This window comes from Squalius cephalus (assembly GCF_949319135.1).
Source record: "Squalius cephalus genome assembly, chromosome: 6".
Lineage (NCBI taxonomy): Eukaryota > Metazoa > Chordata > Actinopteri > Cypriniformes > Leuciscidae > Squalius > Squalius cephalus.
The window spans coordinates 42,913,048-42,927,434 of record NC_137127.1 but is presented as its reverse complement, the minus strand read 5'-3'; the positions used below and the strand labels follow the sequence as shown (position 1 = coordinate 42,927,434).

At 37.6% G+C, this 14,387-nt stretch overlaps 1 protein-coding gene across 8 annotated transcripts in view; it reads left to right on the top strand.

Moving 5' to 3' along the window:
• Positions 1-14,387, top strand: part of aplp2 (amyloid beta (A4) precursor-like protein 2) — an 82,489-nt gene that overhangs the window by 24,034 nt on the left and 44,068 nt on the right. For all 8 annotated transcript variants that reach the window (XM_079873660.1, XM_079873665.1, XM_079873663.1 and 5 more), the window contains exons 2-3: positions 12,674-12,847; positions 13,951-14,080. In XM_079873660.1, coding sequence (XP_079729786.1) covers positions 12,674-12,847; positions 13,951-14,080 — 304 coding nt within the window. The remainder of the gene's footprint in view (positions 1-12,673; positions 12,848-13,950; positions 14,081-14,387) is intronic.

Below are 14,387 nucleotides of genomic sequence, written 5' to 3'. Positions count from 1 at the left end.
TGAGACTGTGTCTGAAATGTATGTCAGTGAGTGCCTGAGGGGATAGAGCTTCTGCTCTGGTCTCTCTTCACTGCAACCTCTCTTAGACACAAATAAAAACAACTACTTCTGTCATACAAATGCACTTTATAGCACAGGAGGCAGTAGTTTCCCTTTTATTCCCTGTCCTTTTGTTTGTTTTCTTTTTCTTAAAATTAAAGTAACCTGAGGTAGTATGTAGAAGCTGAAAAGTGAAGCTTGTATTTTTGTTCAAGCCCTTGCATTATTTAGGCTATATTTTATTATTTGTGCTGTAAAGTTTTCAAAATCTTTTGTTCTGATTGCAAGTCCTGGTTATAGGCTACATTATCACCTTAATTTATGTGGTGGAGTGTGGTCTATAGAAACAGTCTGTTTCAGATTGTTACATCACGTCCCTTGCGTGGCATTCTTGTGTGTTTCGTGCAAAAGTTGCTGGGTTTACTAACTCTATTTGAAATATTTTAATATTGAATTTTTTGAAAGGAACTAAAACGAGGCTGTTGTTTAACAACATGCCAAATATTCAGCTGACGAAACATCTTTAAAAAAAATTCAGTTGACAAAAATGACGTGTTGTTTATGCAGCGCATGCCATTTGTAAAGGCTGTGGGTCTATCCCTCACAGCCTCATTTTCATCCATGGGAAATTCAACATGGCGCCTACCCTGGCTTTATTCTAAGTAGATTTTCCCATGGGATTCATTTGAGGAGTGTGGTATGTGTGATGATGCCTATGTAGACAATTTTGGGTTTTAATGTCAGGATGTTGTCTATGTAGACAGTAGTGCAGACGGCAAAGAAATTTACAAGGTGTAGGGTTACGAGTCCGATGCGACACTTTCATTTTTGGTACTTGCCGATACTGATACTGATACCTGTATTTTCACTGCATTTGTAAAAAAAAAAAAAAGATATATTGAATAGAGAAACCAAAGTTGGCTTAATTTGTTCAGTAAATATATATTTCCTTCAGTTATTTTCATGCTTAAGCATGTTAAAATGTATTGGATGATCGTTCACTGTTCATTCTATTGCTCTATCATATTTCATCTGTCATTTAATAGCACAGCGCATATTCAGAGCTGCTCCAGCAGGGCTCAGTGCTGAGGATGGGGTCAGTGGTTCAAATCTTTAGACACCAGTGAAATATCACAATTCTCTATTCCAATTTTGAAACTACAGCAAAAACTAGCCTAATTAATGTCAATTTAAAACAAAGACCGGTAAGCAGTTAGTAATAAGATAAGAACAAATAATCAAATTACAAATCGCATAAATAAATACAATTGAACAAAGAAAGGCTACAAATGAAATAAACAGTGTTTTTAGAGTTTTTCAGGTTAGTCTAACAGTAGTTTTCAGGTACATAATTTGAGTAAACTAATCAAATGAGAAATAATACTGCAGATTCATTACTGTATAAATTAAATATAGATGAATCTTTATAAAGTTACAAAAGTAATTCAGTCAATGGCAGTGAGTGATTACTTTGTCTTTTGTAGTTTGATTAACAGTAAAAAAAACCTCAGCAGCATTCAGGTTTATTAGGCTGCTGTCTCTTTAGGATGCACAGATCCAATCTCTCTCTCTCTCTCTCTCTCTCTCTCTCTCTCTCTCTCTCTCGACCAAACTACAAACTTTCCACTGATGTCTGTGAAAAAGGGATGCGCTCGACAAGCTCACGCGTCTGTGCCGATGTTACTATATTTTGTTTAATATTTCACTAATTAGATACATTTACTTCATAGACTTCATAGACATCCCTAGTGACAGCACTGCTGTGCAGAGATTTCTCCTCAGCCATATTATCGTCCTGCTTTTTCCGAGGTCTGGGCAAGGTAAACACGCTCTTTTGCACTCCTACGCTCTTCTCTGACCTCTGCCGTCTCCTTTACACCAGGCTCGTAAAAGCTGGCTCGCCAAGCATACTGGGAAGAGCGTGACCCGACTGACGGAGAGCGGCCCTTTCACCTCTGACCTCTGAATGCCCCTCAACACTTGAACTGCTCTCTATAAACAGCACAGTAATTTTTCCTAACCTTGCAGGCGAGAATTGAAATGAGAATGAAAAAAACAAAAAAACGTTGAGCAGTGTGTTTCAAAGCAAAGTCATTGACTTACAGTATCACAGTAAACCCCTGTTTGCTGTTTTGACTCTTCTATGACAGCTATGGAGAGAATAGCAAGTGAACGATGAAGCAATAGTTATTGGTATCTACCTATAAATATGTCAAATGTTTTAACTAGCTGTAACTAACTTTCAGCACAAGATTCTCTTCAAGTTGTTGCTCTGCCATGACTGTAGTCGTGAATGAGAAAACCAACTTTATAAGCAAACAGTTTACAATAATGCCCAGTTGCAGGAACTCACTGCATTATGAGTTACAAACTTCAGAAAGCAACAGTGCATTCGTTCCTTGTATGGGTTTGTTTGCATCAACAGGGTGTGTTCACATAATGTGTGTTTTCAGGATATTTTTGTGCGGGAAATTTTAGGTGTTGAATGTTGTTTTGGCTTTGGGGAAATGCAGTGTTCTCGATGTCTGCCAGAAGCACATCCGCACTGTACTGATCTCTCTCTCTTTGTTTGTGGATAGCTGAGATGCCACTGAGGTGTTTCCATAGAGATGAGGACATTTGAACAAGTCGTCACTTATGTCGGCAGAACCCGTGCTCGAACACATGGGTCTGTGCTCTGACAGAAACTCTCTCTGTGACTCTGTTCCAAATTGAGCGAGCTGACTTGTTGCCCTCACCGGCAGCATCCTTGCCTTAAAAATCTATGTTTTTAACACAGTGCATCTTTTTATATATTTAGTATATATAATCTTTCTTTGTTCTTTCTCTGTCTGCCTTTCAATCACATATAGAGAACATGTTGACCGATTTTTCAAGTCTTCATTCAACACATACCTATTTTCAATCGAAACTAATGAAATCTAATCTTTTAGTCATTACAGTTCCACCCAAACCATGAATGTGGCCCTGTGATAAATTGGATCATTGTAATACACAGTTGTGTATGTGTGTGTGGGCTAATTTTTTGTGAATAATGCCGCGATTAGATGTCATGTGATATAGTCCGGGCTTTTTTGATCTTTGCACCATTTCATGCTTGTATTCCCGGACCTTTTCCTCTTGTACTTTTCCCCTTTGTGTGTGTGTGTGGGCTAATTTTTGTGAATAATGCTGAGATTAGGTGTCATGTGATATAGTCCAGGGTTTGTTGAGCTTTGCACTGTTTCATGCTTGAATTCCTGGACCTTTTCCTCTTGTACTTTCCCCTTTTTGTGTGTGTGTGTGGGCACAAAAGTGTACTGTCAGACCTCTTGAGATGAAGGACTGAAGGCTAATGAACCATAGGGAGAGACACTCCAGCACTCTCAGGAGCTTTCACACATACTCTCATGAGTTCAGCTGTCCATGAGAATGTCACACGTCACGCTGAACGGGTTCACACTCCTGGAGAGATCGGCCTCTGCTTCCTGTGACATTGGCAGAGTGTTCCAGAGGACACAGTGGCATGATTTATGGAGGTTTCTCAGCATTTTATGCATGCATGCGTGTTCTCTGCCCTAAAATGTATTTGGACACACTTAAGACCTAAAAGTGTCTACATTTTTGCTATTTTGTTGTCCTGTGTAATGAAGTGTTTATGTATATTGTGGGGGGACACTGTGTATTTGCGGTAGCTCAATGTAATTCCATCAAATTTGACTCAGATTTTTACTGAAAACTGAGTTTCTTGTTAGCTGAAGTTTTGTTTTCCTGTAACGCTCTTGAGTTCTGGTTATTGTGCGTTCCACAGCTTTAGGTCAGTAATAACGTCTCCCTCCAGCAGTGATTTAGAAGCACTGAGTCACTCTGCAGCAGAGGAAGGGAACGGAGAAGTGATGCTTTCACAATCACCTTTTTCACAATCCTTGAAAGGTCCTTCCTTTTTACCAACGTCATGATTTAGTGGATCATGGTTTTGTGTTGCTTTGGTGGCCTTCACACTGTATTGGAAAATGGTTTAAATCTATATTTTTTACCCTTTTTCCATATAGCTCTCTCTCTTTCAGATTACTGTTGGGTACATAATTTGAATAAACTAATCAAATGTAAAATAATACTGCAGATTCATTACTGTATAAATTAAATATAGATGATGAAGCTTTATAAAGTTACAAAAGTAATTCAGTCTCCATAGCATAACAGTAGCACCAGGTTTATGAGGCTGCTGTCCCTTTAGGACCGAATGTATGGATCCAATCTCTCTCTCTCTCTCTCTCTCTCTCTCTCTCTCTCTCTCTCTCTCTCTCTCTCTCTCTCTCTCTCTCTCTCTCTCTCTCTCTCTCTCTCTCTCTCTCTCTCTCTCTCTCTCTCTCTCTCTCTCTCTCTCTCTCTCTCTCTCTCTCTCTCTCTCTCTCTCTCTCTCTCTCTCTCTCTCTCTCTCTCTCTCTCTCTCTCTCTAGGCCAGTGGTTCTTATAGTGTGGGGCACACAGGTACTACAGGGGGGCGTGGGAGCCTGTCGCAACTGCGTTCAAGTGCGTCAATTGCCCAAAAACGTTTGAGAACCACTGGTTTAGGCATATAATATGAACACGCAATCATGCTTGAAACCGCACCAAAACAATCACTCCGAGATCACCTGAACGAGGTGGTATCGGCCCGATTGAAAACGAACTCTGAAGCGGTTTGTGATCTTCATGGATTGACGCAGAGGAACGTAAAGAGGTGAACAATCTTTCAACATAATTTAACATCAGTCTTAACAATATGGGTGGGCCAGATATCGTAAGGCCAGTGTGAGAGAGTTTTTCTAAATCAGAGTGTTGAGTGCTGGTAGGATGTTGGTTAGTTTAGGAGTATTACCAGTATTCAGACCAAACCGCATTTCAAAAGTCATGCTAAAAGCCTGACAAAGATTTGAGGTTGCGGAGTGAATGTCGCCGTCTTGTCTGCAAATGTGACGACAGTCAGTCTCAGGACAATGGGATAGTTGTGACGCTCCACACACCTTTATCTTGCTCAAATTTGTGTAGGAACAGGCGGTCTTTTGTGACTTAGTGTGTCTGTTTGCTCAGATATGTGAAACTAGCCTGATGTAAAGGTCAGGAAGATTTGAACAGACTGCTAAACCTTTGGAACAGGACATATTCAAAGTGAAAAGGCAAATGGTTTTGTCTTTCCTGTCTGGCTTTGTGCTGTCTGTCAGCTTCCTGATTTATAATGTGTACAGTATTCACAGTGTTCCTGTAACACGTGACCATGAGAGCAGTGGATTAAACGGTCTAAACCACGGTTAAGCATTCTTTCACAGGGTCACACGCAAAGCATTGCATTCTGGGAATCCCAATGATGTGACAGGCTGGTGCAGCACCGGATTGGATTTTCATTAGGGGTGGGCTGTATGTCCGACATCTTATCACAGCATGAGTATATTACAGCAACTGGTGTATCATGTTTGCTGAAAATATTTTTTTATACTAAATGACTTTGTAATACATATTTATGGTTAATCCAGGCAGTTAACTATGATGTTAACAGCATATCATCTTTTTTGCTTTTGTGCCTAATAGCAAGTTCATCCTCCTCATGACTTGTCTGGGACACGTCCCGTTCTGTATTTTTGCATTACTCCATGTTTTATAGTAATTTTCATGTGCAAAGATCATAAAGCAGTTCTGCCCACTAATGAACACTAAAACACTATAGTAACAGTAGCACTTTACAGCGAGGTTCCTTTTGTTAGCATTAGTTAACTACATTAATTAACATGAACATGTTTATTTTTAAATAATTTCATTATTAATCTATTAATCAATTTAATAGTGAAAGTGGTGCTTATGAAAAATAGGGTAGCTTAAAATAAGCTAAATCTTCAGCCTACACCTTTTTTGGTTATTATCTGTGATTATTATGGAATTGTGTATGAAGACTGAACTAAAAATCTTGATGATATTACTACTACTACTACTAGCCTAAAGCATTTATTATTCTTCATAATGTTATTTTTAACATTTACTAATACAATATTAGAATCAAAAGTTGAATTTGTTCATATTGTTAATGAACAGTTGTATATTTATTAACTAACATGAATAAAAATGAATAAATATCACAACAAATATGTGACGTATTGTTAGTTAATATTAGAAAATGCATAGCGTCAACTATAGGCCTATAACTTTATTATAAATTGTTTGCAAATCTCTATCTGTTGACACATTTCTGTGGTCACAAGGTATATTAGTCATACCATCCAGCCCTTATTTTCATCTTGCCATTTTCCATGTTTTTGTTTTTGTTCCATGTTTTTACAGAATTACCGTCCAGACCAGAGGTTGAGTTTTTTTTTTGTTGCCACCCTAAAAATACAGTCATGTTTTGTGCATTTTACATCTACAGTCTCGTCACAATTGGCACAAACAGGTGTCTGTGGTTACAAGAGATTTCAGAAGCTCATTGTGACCGTAATTCACAGTTGTGCTGTGTGGAGCAGACCGATACCGACTGTTTGGTCTGCTTCACGTCACCCCTGCAGTGCCCAGACGTGTTACGAGCAGCTCACAGATGGACAGACATTGTAAAAGTTGAATTAGACTCTGATGTGATTCCTGCGCTGGGTGTAAAGAGTCTCTGTTTGTGTTTTTAGGAGTTGCTGTCCAGGCTGAGGTTTGGGCTCTGTGTTTGTGGCCTGCAGGGTGATTTTCCCATAGTTTAAAATAGAAAACCAGAGGCCACACACACACAAGGGATTGGATCTGTGGGGTGTTTCCAAACATCAGGCTCTGTCATAACTGCCCTTTCCTGTGTGTGTGTGTGTGTGTGTGTGTGTGTGTGTGTGTGTGTGTGTGTGTGTGCACATATTTGTCTATCCCGGTGGGCACTTAAACCTGAATGCACACAGACTAATGCAGACTCGTGTCATGGGGACCTAAATTGAGGACCCATGGGTACACAAGCTTATAAATCATACAGAATGAGTTTTTGTTTGAAAATGTAAAAATGCAGAAAGTTGTGTGTGATGGGTAGATTTAGTGTAAGGGGACAGAATATACAGTTTGTACAGTATAAAAACCATTAGGTCTATGGAGAGTCCCCACAAAGATAGCAAACCAGACGTGTGTGTGTGTGTGTGCGCGATACCATTAAATAGCTCTTCATGTAGCTGTGTGAGTTCACGAATAATTAAATATTTAAGCAATGAAGTACCTGGATGTTCTATATTATGAATATAGCCATGGCTAAAGCAGTCATTACAAAGATGATACATCTGGTTAATAAAAACATCAAGGACTCATTCAAATGTTATTAATTTTAAAAAAATGATCTTCAGCGCATGAATTGAAACTATTTTGGTGTAGTGAGGCTTTATGTCTGTTTTTGTGGTGATGAGACACTTTGGGTAGTTTTGTGATATATGATCTGCCCCTTTGCAGTAAAGATGTTTACGGGGGATGTAAATCCTGTTTTATGCAGTAACATGGCTCTGGTTTGTTTTTATGGCAGATCTTAATGGCTCTTTCTGTTTAGTATTGTAAAATAACAGTAATATTATTATCAAATAAAACAGAAATGAAATGAAAGAAATGTTTAAATAAGACACATATGAAACAAATTAAATAAAATGCAAAAAGTATAATGAATTTAAATGATTATAAATTTTTTATTTTTTTATTTTATTTAACCTTTATTTATCCAGGTAAACTGTTTCTGAACCACTTCTCATTTACAAACATGACCTGGCAAACATTGTATGCCAGAAATATTAAACACTACATATGATAATCACACACACGCATATATACAGTACTGTGAAAAAGTCTTTAGTGTTTTCACACCCAAAAAATGGTTTTAAGTCAGTTATTTATATATTTTGCTGTAGTGTGTCAGTAGGAAATATCAGTTTACTTTCCCAAACATTCCTTTTGCCATTTAATTTTAATAATCCAGTGAGATTTCTGTATGCTCATTTTGCTCAAGGAGTCTGACAACAGCGGGTATGATCTGATCTCACCATCATCGAGTCAGGAACGCTTCTTCAAGTGTTTTGAAGACGTCGCCGCAGTTCTTCTGGATATAGTCGGTCTCAGTTTTTTCTGTTTCCTCATGTAATCCCAGACGGACTCTCTACGATGGTGAGATCAGATCACACCAACTGCTATCAGACTCCTTGTGCATACAAAAATCTCACTGGATTATTATAATTAATGGCAAAAGGAATATTTGGGAATGTAAACTGATATTTCCTACTGTATTATGAATAAATAAATACATTTAAACAAGGTTAATTTAACCAAAAAATAATTTTGGTAATGAAATATAGTAACGAATCCCTCTTATTTTGGCAGACGGAGACATACTGTGCTGTCTCTCTCTTTATAGTGATATTTAACATGCGGTTGTGTCCTGCGCTACGGGATATAGTTGGACAGGGAGTGTTTTCTCATGTCTGTGTGAGGAGCAGCAGTAACACAGAATGACCAGAGCCACAGGAAGCTCGTCTGCTACGTTTCCATACAGGGCCAGCAGGATTTATTGTGAAAGTGTGTGTCTGAACTATTAGCAAATATAAAGGGGGAAGAGAGAAGAAACGAAACTAGGAGAGTGTGTTTGTGCTGAATGAGGTCAGTTTTGCTGGAATGAGAGACTCATTTTCACACAAGGTCTCTGTTGTTCGTGTTTGTTCACTAGTGACGCCAATATCCAAATCTCTCTCTCATTAGCGTCCCCATGTTTCATTCCAGGAATCCGGCCCATTGCTTGCTTCCTCTTCCAGTTCTGAACACAGTGACTACGTGTGTGTGTGTGTGTGCAAGCTTGTGTGTCTACTCTAAAGTAAATTTTATGCCTTCAGCACATTGGAGATTAGGACACAGAGCATGCTACCTTCTCATGGGTACATTTGCTTTCCCACTGATTCTGATTCTTCCCGAGAGGCTTCATCCACTACTTTTGAGTGTGTGTGTGTCAGTCATAGTTTAAGTGCCGTTGAAATGGACAGCCGCTTGCCATCTTCCACTTACTGCTGCTCTTGCACTTAAAGCTGGAGTATTTTTGCTTACACTGGTCATTGTTACTGGCCCCTTTTCTTTCTGTCTGTTCCATCACCTCTGTCCTCCTTTTCTGATCTTCTGCCCTGTCTCTCTCCCTCCTGGTGAAAACAGGCATCCGGATTCTGTATTCTGTCTCCATTTCATCTGTTTTGCTTCCCTGTTGTGTCCTGTCGCAGTGTTCAGCAGCCATAACATTACAAATGTGCCACAGGCTGATGTTTACAAAGAAAGAATGAGAAATGAGAAAACAGGCAAGGGTCAGGAATATGGTTGCAAAGTCATCCAAAAGTTGACTAAAAAATGAATAAATAAAGAAAAATATTTAAATTATTTAAATAAATATATATTTTTTGTATATTATATTTAAATGACGTAATAATAAAATATATTTATGTATGTTTGGAGTATAAATGCTATTTTGTAGCTTTAACATTTGTATTTTTTATTGACATTTTTAAAAATAATTTTAAATAATACATTTGTAAATGTAAAATTTTAATTACATAACAAAATCAATGGTAGTAGCAGATATACTATTCTTATCGCTTTAATGTTTTAATATTTTCTTTATCATTTAATAGTATTCAAATATTATTTATTTATTTTTAATAATTATTCTAATATGCGTGTATGTTAGGAGGAGCATATTCTTTTGTAGCTTTAACATGTTATGTTTACATTTTTTTCAAACTTGTCAATACTTACAATTCTTAATTATTGATTAAAGGGTTAAGTTTTAGAATGCGCATGTGTATATTTTGTATTCATGACAAAAACCCTCCTATAAACAACCCTATTTTAAGGTATGAATTTTAAGACGCAGCATCCTGGGCAAGTTAAACTCTGTTAAAGAAGTTTCACCTCTAAAGTCATCCCATTTGAAGCATCACCAGCCATCAAAGTGCCGCTTTTATAATAAATTCACTGCCTTATTATAAGCCTATTACTGTCAGACTTCAAATCGTCTACTGTGAGTAATGTTTCCATTATTATGTGTAATCCATTTTTGTGATAGTTTTGCATAGTCATGATTTATAGGGATTTATCCGGGTTATCTATCAGTTATCCACTGAAGGATAGCATTGAGGGTACACATACTGCTAAGAAATGCTTTTGATCAGCTTAATTTTACAGGGCGTCATTTAAAGCATCTTTCACAACCCATTTTTCATTTTACCAGGTGAAACAGGAAATTCAGCTGGAAAAAATATGTGAATGGGTCTTGATTTTATCCATCGTGGTCATTAGTTGATTGGATTGTCCATTACATACCAGAATTGACGTTGGTGTTTGTTGGGGAGAGATTGAAAAGTAACTGGGATTTGTGTGGCTTCGGAGCAGAGCGTTTTCCGAGTGGAAGGAATGAGGCAGGGAGGTGTGGATGAACGGTATTGTGGAGGAAAGATGAAGCTGTCAAGTCTGTCATTTGACTGTGTGTGGTTTACTGGGCTGTCCTCGCCCTCCTCTTAGCTGTTTTACAATGTTGTTACTCTCTCTCCATACTAATCCTTTGCTTTTCCTTTCCTCTCTCTTTCCACACTTCTTTCCATTTTAAAGCTAGGATGATCCGCCCATTTACTGAACTTTTGGCAAATGTGCAAGTCTTAATGTTACACTGATTTATAAACTACGGTAGTTACTTGAACGGTTAAGGTTATTGTAGTATTCTTTTATTTTAACTGTATTTTCAAGTTTAATTTTTATTATAGTTTGTGTTACTACTAACTAATATTATTATTATAATATTTTGTAACAATTTTTTCAGAAAGGATGCATTAAATTGATCAAAACAAATTCATAATGTTTAAAAAGATTTCTATGTCAAATAAATGCTGTTCATTTGAACTTTTGATCAAAGAATCCTGAAAATATGCATCACGGTTTCCATAAAAATAGTAAGCAGCACAACTGTTTTCAGCATTGATGATAATAATATATATATTTTTATTTTGAGCAGTAAATCAGCATATTAGAATGATTTCTGAAGGATCATGTGACTAGAGTAATGATGCTGAAAATTCAGCTTTGCATCACAGGAATAAATTACATTTTAAAATATATTCAAATTGAAAACAGTTACCCTTTTTTTTTTTTATCAAATAAATGCAGCCTTGGTGAGAACAGACTTCTTTCAAAAACATTATAATTATATCCACCCCGTAAATACACACAAATGTGTTTGAGTAGCATGTCTCAACACAGCAATCAACTCACTTTGTTTGGCATCTTCACACAAAGTTCAACATGTCTGGGCCGTGACCCGACCCCCCGCACTTCTTCAGGCTGTATCGGTCTTTGGGCTGCCAAGAAAGAACACAAGGTTTGGGGAAAATGCAGGCCTCTTTAATTGCCCTGTGATTACTCCAGTTTGTTAACATTTTAGAAGTGTAATCTTACGGTTACCCAGAATGAATCTTAACTTTCATCATAGTTGAGAGATGTTTGTGTAGACCTTTAATGACAGGCCGGGTGTAGCTGCTTCCCGTTTCAGGAAAAGAGGAAGAACATGGTAATGTAAACGAAAGTGTCTCCTATCTACAGGAAGGACAAAAAGGGGTGAGAGGAGGGAAACTTCACTCGTTTCACGGAGGTGGGGGATTTTGCTTGTTCTAGTGAAACCAGGTTTAGGACTTCTTTTTGTTATGAAATTCAAAAATCCCACCTTCTGTGACCTTAATGGCAAACATGACAGAGAAACCGGTTTACCAATGCAAAAACATCCTAGATACCAAGTGAAAACCCCAGCCGTCAGGGACTTTTAGCTGTTACCTGACCTCTGGTTAGTAAATGTTTAGCAGCGGTTCTACTGCTATGAGTTGTGCAGTGAAGTGGGCATCATCAACCTCAGCCATCGGCAGGAAATGATGCGTTTAGAGGCTGTCGGACATCTTCGCTTTGTCCCTGGAGTGTGTTGAGCGATTCAGAGAGTCATCAGGAAGGTCACAGTGTGTGTTTTGAGGCATGAATGTGCGCTGAGAACAAGCATGGATGGGACAGACGAAATCTCAATGCAATCAAGCATGTATAAACTAAATCAAATTCAAATCCGTTTGATATGGCAAACGATAACCCTAGAGCACAAGGAATATGCCTCTAGAGATAATGTCTGATTCAATTTGTCATCATTATGTTTTTTCTGCTGACTCTAGGTAAGATCTTTCTTTATGAGAATAGACAGATGGGATGGGAACAAATTTCATGTTGGTTTGTTTTGTGGCCATATGCAAGGGAAAATTTTGAAAAAAGTATATATAACATTTTGCCAGATATATGCGTTTAAAAAAAATAGTTGCACCGAATATAATGAACAAGTTTTTATTTTATTTATTTATTTTATTACTTTCATATGTGAGAATGGAATCCTCAACTGACTATTAATAGCCAGAATGTGAAAAAACATATTGTTTTAATGGGTTTTTTCTCCTTTGTCTCTGGGTCAAATGACATTTAAGACATTATAAGAAAACTCATGTGTGATGTTTAGGCCCCCATGAGTGTATTATGGCTGGTCTGAACCTGCTCAACTTATATTGGCCTGTAATAAGAGTGTCCATTGAACTTACCGCTCTTATTCTTTCTCTCACCTTTCCTCCCGTCTGCTCCCCAGGCACTGGCAGCTAATGCAGGTACAGGATTTGCTGTTGCAGAGCCGCAAGTCGCCATGTTTTGTGGCAAACTCAACATGCACATTAACATCCAGACTGGCCGCTGGGAACCGGACCCTTCTGGATCCAAAACCTGCGTCGGAACCAAAGAAGGAGTGTTGCAATACTGTCAGGAGGTAAAATCATGTTACACAGCATAAATATGTCTATTAAAAACATTGCCATTTAGCTGGCATTGTTTTTCTCAAACTTCTTGATAAGGTGCGATAAAGTTGCTGGTTCAGTCCTTACAATCTCTTTGAGCATCCAATTTTTTATTGCTGATTGATAATATATTCCCTTATATCACATTTCACTTGGAAATGCATAGATTGGATTGGGTTTCACACTGGCTTAAATTAACTTTTTAATATTTATTCAATTATAATATTATAAATAATAAAATTATAAAAGTTTTGGGGTCAGTAAGATATTTTTTAATATGAAATGAACACTTTTATTCAGCAAAGATGCATTAAATTGATCAAACGTGACAGTAAAGACATTTATAATGTTACAAAATATTTTTGTTTGGGGAAAAAAATGCTGTTCTTTAGAATTTTCGATTTATCGAAGAATCCTAAAAAACATTATCAGGCAGCAAAAACTCTTTACAACATTCATAATAATAAGAAATGTTTCTTGAGCAGCAAATCATCATATTAGAAAGGATCATGTGACACCGAAGACTGCAGTAATGATGCTAAAAATTAAACTTTGCCATCGCATGAATCAATTACATTTTAAAATATATTAAAATAGAAAACAGTTATTTTGAACTATTCTGAAATTACTGCATTTGCTGTATTTTTGATCAAATAAATGCAGCCTTGGTGAGCAGATAAGACTTATTACAACAACAAAAAAATACAAATGGAAAATGTTTTTAGCTATATTTACATACTATCTTGAGTCATTGGGTTGTATATTATTGCTGTTGCTGCTTATTTTTGAAAAGAATAAGCCTCCAAACTCTGTACTAAAAGATCCTTTTCCACAACTATATTAAAAAAAACCCATTTGGTTAAAAATGTCAAATCTGTCATATGGCTGGCTGCAAAAAAGCAATACCCTCCCTGTCCATTTTGTGATAGGTTTTCATCGATGTCCTTTTAATGGATTTCAGGAGAGAGTAAATCTTGAGTTAGTTCCAATACATGAGCAGATGGCGTCAGGAGATTGTGAAGCATGGATCTGCGCTTACAGTTCAGACTGAATCTCTCTGGTCTCCTCCCTTTAGATGTACCCTGAGCTGCAAATCACAAATGTGGTGGAAGCCAACCAGCCAGTCAAGATCGAGAACTGGTGCAAGAAGGACAAGAAACAGTGCAAGGGACACGCTCACATCGTGGTCCCCTACAAGTGCTTGGGTAAGTGGTGTTTGATTGACAGCTCTGTTGTCCTTTTAAACAGGAAATTATCCAGAATGTCTCATGGGGTTAAAGGTGCCATTGTGGAAGTAAGACATCTGAGAACCTAGAACAGCAGTTCAAAGTGACAAGACTAAGACGTTACAGATCAAATTCCTGAACTGGCGCTCGGGTAGCCGTTATGGTTCCTTATCTTTGATGGCTACAGGCTCCATTGAGGCCTTTTACAAAATATATTGTGATGCTACTCCACTACTTAAGTAGCCACAGTTAAGCTCACAGTTATATTACGGTCATGCAACTCGTG